General features: G+C 30.4%; 1 protein-coding gene across 1 annotated transcript in view; it reads left to right on the forward strand.

Annotated features, from left to right (window-relative positions):
- Positions 1-8,713, forward strand: part of LOC129221135 (neurofibromin-like) — a 110,652-nt gene extending 101,939 nt beyond the window's left edge. Inside the window, exons 54-58 of the mRNA XM_054855580.1 lie at positions 556-656; positions 812-951; positions 4,533-4,579; positions 5,374-5,403; positions 7,867-8,713. Of these exons, the coding sequence (XP_054711555.1) occupies positions 556-656; positions 812-951; positions 4,533-4,579; positions 5,374-5,403; positions 7,867-8,187 (639 nt within the window). The 3' untranslated portion in view covers positions 8,188-8,713. The remainder of the gene's footprint in view (positions 1-555; positions 657-811; positions 952-4,532; positions 4,580-5,373; positions 5,404-7,866) is intronic.
- Positions 8,714-9,528: the final 815 nt, after the last annotated feature.

Consider the following 9,528-nt stretch of genomic DNA (forward strand, 5'->3'; position numbering starts at 1 on the left):
TTCCGATAAGTAATTATTTTAAAATGAAAAGTTATCAGGAAGGCTTTTTACCAAAATCTCAGTGAATTGGATAAGCAATTTGAATCAAGTATGAATTTTTTGGAAAATGCTGCGAATACCTATATCTAGACTCAAGTTTCTTCTTTTATGTTGAATAACTTTGGCTCTTTTAAAGGGCTCCATTTGCAGCTTTGAAATACATTTGTAGCATTTTCTTGGCAATTTCTTTTATGTTGTTTTTACCTTTTCCTCATGAGTAATTTCGCTCTCCCTCTTATTCAAAATAGTTGATTATCTAGTTGACTATCTAGTTTTATTTTAAAATAGACAAGTAAGTTATTAATCAAATCAAATCAAATAGTTTTCTTGTTAATTTAATTTGTTTTTTTTAAAAGGTAATTTTTGGTTTTTTACTGTTTTAAATTATCCTTGAAATTGGAAGTAGGTGCTTTTTCTTTTTTTAGATTTTGACTTTTACAGGATAGTAGTAGCACTAGTATCTTCTTATTATTTTTGTTGAAAAAAAAAATGTTAAAGCTTGCTAATTTATTACAGGCAACATTAGTTCGAAATACTACTGATGAAAACGAAATGCAGATTTTGTATGAATACCTTGCTGAAGCTTCAGTTGTATTTGCTCGTGTTTTTCCTGTGATGTAAGTTAAAAACTTTTAGCAATTATTTGAAACAATAATACTTTCATTAACTGTATTTTCAAATAATTCAGATAAATTTGCCTTACTCTTCCTTCTTTTCTATGCATAAATATGTTTAAAATCATATAATATCACTGCACCTTTTCAATTTTCAGACATAGTCTTCTTGATTCCAAAATTACCAGTGTGCTATCTTTATGTCATGATCAAGTAATTTTGTCCGCTGTACAAAGTATTATCCAAAACATGATTTCATGTGAAGATAGCAGCCAGCAACAACTGCATTATCTCCAAAGTAAGTATTAAGTAAATATTGCTGGACCTCGATATAAGGCCTTCTTTTTCCTCTATTTTAAATTAGAACAACTAATAAATGTAATATAAAACTGTTGTGATTTTTCTTTAATTTTAAAATGTTTTTGAAGTTTTATATTTTGTGAAAATTTTTCTTCAGTTATTTTTCGTGACTCGTAAAAAGATGTTTTATGATATTTATGCTCTGAACGTTTCTGCTCGTGTTGCCACTTCACTTTTTAGCAGTGCTGCCGCTATTCTATATTCTGTGCACTTAATAGTATGTTAGTAGAGGAAATAACTTCAACAATATAAGATCGTGTATCACGGAAAAATGTTAGAGTAAAACCTGTGTGGTACTGACATTACCCAAAGAAAATCCGTCAAAAGTGACCTTATAAGCAATTATGCAATTTAAGATGTCACCATATATCCAATTATCCATAAAATAGAATTCCAGTTCAATGGGACAAGACTTAAGGAAAGTGTTCTTATATGTGGGGTGACGTTATATCAAGGTCTGACTGCATTATATGAGCTTTTTTATGTCAATGTTTTCATTTTGTATTTTCTAACCAGCACACAAGTAAATTTAATGAAAATATATAGTAAAGGCTGTCCAATTTAACCCATGTATTCAAAATCCTATTCATAATCTCATATATTTTTCAAAGAAGATTTATTTTTTTCTTCCTTATGGTTTTTCAAAGTCATTAATTGCTAAAATTAAACAGTATACTTTTTATTATTTGATACAGTTCGAACTATTTAGAAATAAATGTGATAAGGACAGCGCAGACAAACACAATTCTGTTTTTTCAAAATACACTGATTTGACCACTCATTTAATATAGAAATTTTCGAATGAATAGTAGGTGAATATTAATTGGGAGCTTCTAATATTCGGTGCAGAATTTATTTAGTTAATATTTTGCTTATTTTTAATATTTTTCACAATTAGTCAACTGCATGCAGGGTAAAGTGGATGGGACAAATGAAATAGTTCATTTCGTTTCTCCTACTCAATCATTTACGAAATCACTTACGTATTCATTTACTAACTAATTTATTTGCATTCCTTCATTTAATAATTCACTCATTTATTTTTCCTTATGTATTAATTAATTTATTTATTTATTGATTATTCCCCCTAATTGAATATTAATTTATTTCCCCCTAAATGACTGGCTTGATACCATGTAAGTCACTAATTTGAAAACTAAGAGTAGCAGATATCCTGCATATTTTTGGTAATCAAAATGTGCATTAAACTCACTATTATCCGCAGCCTTTCACTTTCAAAAAGAAAAATTGTTTGGCAATGATTAACTGCATGTAGATGAATGCACACATTTTAACTTAATAAGTACAAAAGCTATGTTTATATATTCATATTTATTTCTTTCTTCCACTCCTCCCAACAACATCAAACCTTTCAAGATTACTGAAACCTGACTAGTTGAAATTTTATTTTTAAAACTACACTACTTACTGCTTTAAATCTACATTACATACAGCTTTAGATCTACCCTACTTACTGATATAAAGATCTAAATTACATATGTGCGTAAATGATTGGCCAGACCAGTCTTCGAAAAATTCCCCTATGTGTTTTCTTTTCTCCCACTCTAGCTTGATCTATCACAGTTAATCTGCCTGCGTGATTTGCTTGTGTATATTTGTTGTATAATCTGTTTGCATTAATAGACGATCCTTATTTAGCTTTTACATACACTGTTACTGTTTTTGCTAGTTTAAATGTTTGCAAGAGTTTTTGATCTTTCAAGGCACATGCAAGCATCATTTTCACTAAATTTGCTGATGTTCCGCTGTTACCGTGCCACTCTATTCGACGAACAATCAGGAGTTCACTGTATTTAATTTTATTCAGAGGCCTTTAAACTGAATATTTGAATATATTATTTAAATAATTGCATAAGGAGGCATAGATAAAGGCATTTAGCATTAAATTTTTTAATCGAATAAAAGAAGAATAAAGATAATATTCAAATTTTTATTCAAATTCATAAAATATATTGTTAAAATATTATTATCTTCTTTGAATTAAAATAATAATAATAATATCTTTATAGAGTAAATAAAAGTAAAATTTCAAAGAAATTCTGGAGGGAAATCTGTGGTGGACGTGCATCCAGAACGCCCTATAGCACCTACAGCCTTGAAATTTTGTACAAAATTACTTCGAGCCCCGGGGGTGTGCACCTGGGATTTTATTTTTTAAAATTCAAATTAGTTTTTTTTATTAGTTTTTTAAGCTCAGATTTCGCATAAATTGCCTATTATTGCCTATTAAAAGGGTGAAACATTACTTGCACATATTAATATTATATATCGTTGGACAGGGCAGAATTTTCCGCATTCTGCACAATTTTTTTCAATGCTCTAACTTAAATATAGCGGGAGTTATTTTCATTTTTAGCTAAAACTTTTTTAGACTTAGCTAAAATTTAGGCACTACTTTCTTCATTAAATCTATCAGTAAAAAGCGAAGGAATCGTCCCACAGTTTTCTTTTTGACACCACTAGAAATAGCGACTTTTTTTACTTCAGATCTAACTCGACCAATGGTCGAAAAACAGCTTCTATCTCCAAAGGGAAAAAAGTTACAAGCCGTTAAAAATATGAAGTTTGATTATTCTGTGTTTTATTTAATGCCGTGTTTTATTTACGTCTTTTCGATTCGCATGTTTCTTCTTGCTTATTCAAACTTTAAGGGTTTCGACTTTAACGGAAAATCTTAGGCTCAACTCAATTCAAGCATTGAGCTAAAGAGCAAAATATATTACTTGAGACCAGGAATATGAAAGCAACTTTTCAAACGTGCAAAACTACAGTTAGGCAATGCTCAGGAGCCCCTTAGCCCTTACGGCTCTGCAAGTTAGTACAAGTTATTTTGAAACTCGGGGAAGGAGTGTTTTTTGATCCAAAGGGAGCTAGCTCATAATGCGTTTTTTAATCTGTTTCTTTCTAATTGATGATTTAAATGTTTGCAAATCAAATAAGGTTGTGAAGCAATCTTCGGGGGTTGGTGAGCGTCAGCGAGCGGGGGGCAGAGCCCCTAGTAACTTAAAATTTATTAATGATGATTATAGCATTTTAGAACCCTAAAACTTGAAATTCAATCAATGTTTGAAAAAGATAAGTAAGTTAAATAATCATCCAAAGAGTTGTTACAATAGATTTTGTGTGCTAGATTTAAGAAACTTATTGCGAGGTTCTTCCATGGAATTAATTCTTTTAATTCATAAATGCTATATCTTCATCCAACAATTCAAAGAACAAAATATGAAAAGTAATAACTGGTTAGTTGTTTTATGAATTTATAGCTAATACATTATAAATATTGGAGTTGGACAAATGTTTAATGTAAATATTAATGTAGAAGTTGGTAGTATTTGATTTTATTATTAAAGAATATCTTTATTTAACTGTATGAAAACTAAGCATTATTTAATTCTTCATCTGTTTTAAACTTTTCCAAAAAAAGAGTAATCCTTTTTTTTTTTTTCAAATCTGTATCTTATGATGAAATATTTATTCGTTAATTTTTTACTTCTTCAGCATTTGGCTTTGGTGGCCTTTGGAGATTTGCTGGACCATTTTCGAAAGTAAGTTTTTTTTTATTGTTTATTTATTTACTTTTTATATTTGTGTGTGTGTGAGTGAATGTAATAATGACTTCAATCAACACTAGCTGTAACATATTTAGGATATAGTAAATTTTTGCTTATAATGCTCTCAGAGGCTCAGAATTAATTCCTGCGCGATAATATGATTTACAGCTTTGTATGAAACAAACTGTGCAAAAGCTTAGTTTTTTGGTTTTGACTTATGTTTTTAGGCATGAATGAAATACCAAATTAAAAAAAAAAAAAAGATTTAAAAAAAACTATTTTTGACCTCCTAATTGACAACTTCTTTGAATGTTTATCCCAATTAGTTCTATATCAATTTTTATAAAGAAGATTCTTCACAACCCCTGCTTATGCAAAAGTAGTTCTATTTTAGTCTTTTGGACTTCTCGTTTAATTAAAGATTATGTGAGATGGAAAAATTATTCTCCCCATTTCAATGTTCTATCTTTCCTTTGGCGCCACCTCCATGTTGAATTTCAAAAGAGTTTTTGTTTTCTGTAAGGATGGGCGTTAAATTTTCTATCAGTTATGTTTAACTCTTGGAGAATATTTGTTTTTTAGAATTTCATGAAATGAGTATAGTGTATGTATGTAAAAGTATTATCTACAGTCACACCTTTAGCATAGTTATATGCAGCCTACTTTCAATAGCTTAAGTGTTCATTATATGTGTTTAAGTTGAGGCATAAATGTTTTATGTATTTATCTTAAAACTTCTAAATATGTTTTTTATCAAATTAGTTAATCAAATATTTTTTTCTTTCCAGACATCAGCATGTACAACTTCCACATATTGTGTAAGTATTTTAATAAAGAGCTCAAGTCCTGTTTGTTTACTAATGTAACTTTCTGTAGTTTTCACCTTTGTATTTTGCATTTTATTCGCCAAATATGAACCTTCAAAAATGTTGGTCATCAACAAAATTTTATCATTTAATTGTCTTAATTAAGTGAAGTATAATCAGCAAAATGTAGGTGATTTACTTTAGATTTTTGCTCAATTTTTCATAATGAACGGCAGTTAATAATGATATAACTGAAGTAGCAAGATATGGTCAACTTGTGATATTTGATGCTCGTAACTCCAATCATAGCCGCACTTGTTTCACTTACTCTTATGGGCCGTGACAATCACTGAAATTCATAACAACAAAGAGGGGACTACAGGCAATCCCTGTTTTCCATTCTTATAATCAAAATGTCCAATCCCTGTCCAATCAAAAATAAACAAACTTTGAAACATTGCCATTGATTGTTAGATACACAGGATTGGGTTCAGCGCCACTTTCGGTCAAAATGGGTAACATATAAAGTTTTAAGAGCAGATCATCTTAGGCTACTAGTTGCATCGGTTTAACACAGAAAAGTCATAAATTGTCTAGGCCCATAAAGCACAAGGCTTTGAGAACTTCTCATTACTCGATCTACCTACAGCATGGAAATCATAACTTAAGACTTCCAGTTATTGAGATTTGACTCTAGATATAGTTTACAATTCATAATACTGTTGAAATAGTATGACACATTGCAAATAATGTTTGTTTACAAGACAAAATATTTGAAGTTGTTTTTCCTATATCTTTATTATACTAATAATACATACAATGAAATTTCTAAAAAGTTACAAATGTATCCTCATTTTGCCTATGCCCTCCTGTTTTCTAGATATTTTTTATCTGTACAAAAACATTAGTAAATTAAATTGTTCTATTTTCTTTTATTTTTCAATATTTCCATGTAGCTGTGCCAGTAAAAACTGTACACTGCATTGTGTACTTTGTAACTTAATTTGAACTAAATATTGTCAGCTCAAACTTGATTGTGTTTCAATTTTTTTATGTAATATTTAATATTACATTTTAAAGAATTTAAATATATAATATGTTTTTTAATTTATAATATTATATATTATTAAAAATTATTGAACGTTTATATGTGTGTGTGTTCTAATTGATGCTAAGAGGCTTCTGACTTTTTCTTCTTTTTTTTTTTTTGACAATTAAAGTGATCAACCTCATGAACAGTAACTGCTGTTCCAAATGATAACTGTTCCACATGAAGGGGGTCATTTAATTGTCATTCTCTAGAAAACTTAACTTTTGAACGCAAATATTTTTCAATTTCAAAACCTTTTTGTTTTTTTCATTCTTACATGAAAGTGCGAGAATATAATATTATGCTCTCTTAATTAAAGTACTTCTTAATTAGTAGTTTCAAATATATGTTAAAAAATAGTATTTAGTAAATTTGAGAATATACTGGCAATGTATAATTTTGGTAGAATGCATATTATTGATGTATTTCCCCTCCCATCATTTATTTTCACCTCAGAAATAATCATATTGTTAAGGTTGGTCACAGAGGTGAGGAATTTTCCATTAATATAGGCCTAATAGATACATTTTTGAGGGGAAAAAATGTTTTTCTTCGTTGCTACAATCTGCACATGTTAAGCACATGAAAACATGTTCACTTCTTTTTTTTACATTAATTTGCATCCCTGAAATTCAAGTGCACAGAGGTGAGAAGTCAGAATAACCACACTAAGTTTTTAAAGCAAAATCTATCTTCTTGTTTTTCAACAAAAATCTCACAACTTCAACTATGGCTAAAAATAAACAAGGGGGCTCCCTTGTTTATTTTTAGCCATTCATGGAAAATAAAATTTAATGTCATTACTGCCTCGTGTTAATGTCATTTTGTGTTTAAGTAATGGAGATGGGAATTTATTGTGTGACATGACTCTTTGTCCTACTAAAACGAACTAAAACACAATATTAACAAATTAAATATACTTAAAAAATTAGTATTTGAGACACTTGTGAAAGGAATAATAAATAAGTGTACACTTTTAATTAAACAAGTTATTAAGCATTATAAACAGTCACACAATGTGTATGACATGCCACAGAGGTGAAAATTCACATGTTGTGAGTCAAAAATTTACTAAAATAAGAATTATTATTAAAAAATTGTTGGCAGGTTTAAATAGATATATTATTAAGGAAATTAAAAATCATTGTTTTATAAATTGTTCCTTGAAGTTTTTACTGTAAAAGCTGTGTGAAAGAAAAGTTACACTTTTTGAAGAATGACCCTTAATCGTTATTGCAAGAACTGAAATATGTAACTTTTTAGTATCATTTGAGAAGATAAGCTTCTAACAAAAAAAAAGAAAAATACAGCTTCTAGATGTCTGTAAGTTGTCCATATAGCAGTTTCTTAACAAAAATTTTTATTATTTTTATTTTACTTTCTAGTCTCAAACCAATTTAGACAATGCAGAGCTGTTTGTGAACTGCCTTGAAGCCATGGTAGAGACCTGTCTGCCCATTGAAGATGGTGAACTTCATGATTTGTCTCAGTATCCCAGCACATTGAGTGTTTCCTCCACTATGAACTTATCCTCTTCCATGTCCAGTCTAACCCTCGGCTCACCGACCGACAAAGAACCAGTGACAGAATACAGTTCTCTAGTCAATGAAGGGTCTGCAAGAATGAGACATGGCTCCACCAATCAGCTGACTCGCCAGCGAAGTCTAAAATGCAAAAATGCCAAGAATGGAAAGAATTCTCATTGAAATTTTGACCTAAGATTTATTTATTATTATTTTTTTATGTGGAACAAAATGATTTAGCATGAGATTTGTAAAGAGTCTATAGGTATGTTGTGCTGAGCATGAGTTTTGAAACTTGCCTATTTACACTCATTTACATTTTAAGTAGACAATTGATGCAGCTCTGATGGAGATTAGTTAACAGCTGAAAAAATTATACCTGCTGACAAACATTTAAAATTAAAATTAATGAAACAAAAATAAAAGGGTCTGGGCCAAATATTTGAAAACACTAAAATAAGTTATTTTTTCCAAAAAAAGGATGTTCAATCAGATTTTCTTACTTGTTTCGCTAAAAAGATTTTTTTTAAAGTCATATAGCAAGTACTTGATATGTATATATGTAGAGACATGCATTAGTAGATGAAAAATTCATTCGGGACCAATTGCAAACTTTATTGCACCCGAGTGCAATAAATGTGTTTTGTTTAACACAAAGAAGTTGACCATATTATTCACATTTAATTTCTGGTTGTAATGTTAGTGTTTTGATCATTGAGAGGAGATAAAATGGAGGGAGTGAATACTTTCATTCACAAAGGAAAGACCCCAAATCAGGTGATAGATTTTAAAGAAAAGCATTAGAGGAAATCAGGTTTCCTTCACAGTTTCACACAAAATGCGTCAACCATTCGTCATTGTTGTTGTCGTGTGCTAGCTAGGCTTGCAATTTGGGGTGCGCAGCTTCACTTTTCCTACATCTAAAACAGATAAACCAGAAATATGGTAGGTGTGGGGAACTTCAGGGTGTCATGTCATTCTTCACTTTTTCAACTGTACCGTAATTTGGTCTGAAGTTGGCACACACATGCCATAAGGACCTGTTCAAAGGGTAGGCAACCATTCACAGCATAACAACAGATTCACACAAAGAGAGTACAAGGACATGAGAGAGAAAGTACGTCCATGCTGGAGCCGGGATTCGAACCCGGACCTTCCTGTCACAGTCAGACTTCTCTGACCACTAGACTAAACAGGCAGCATTTGTCGTTGAGTCCTGTGACTTGAACTCTTTGTCCAAGCTTTTGCTTAGCCAATGCTCCCTCCATTTACTAATTCCAGCTCTAAGGTTTTGATTCTCCACCTTATTACTCTTTAGTAGTTAACATCTCCTAAGTTTTTGGCGTAATTTTCAATTTTCTTTTTAGAAATCAATTTCTGATAAAGGAACTCAAAAACTACTATTTTTCAAATTGCAGATCATGCTTTTGCTAAGGATTCTATTATTTTTGTAGTAAGTAAGAAATATCTTTACATTCCTCATCATCCCATTAAAAAACCATTTGCATTTTGTTATTGCATTGA

Source organism: Uloborus diversus, chromosome 4 (genome assembly GCF_026930045.1).
Source record: "Uloborus diversus isolate 005 chromosome 4, Udiv.v.3.1, whole genome shotgun sequence".
NCBI classification, from domain to species: Eukaryota; Metazoa; Arthropoda; class Arachnida; order Araneae; family Uloboridae; genus Uloborus; species Uloborus diversus.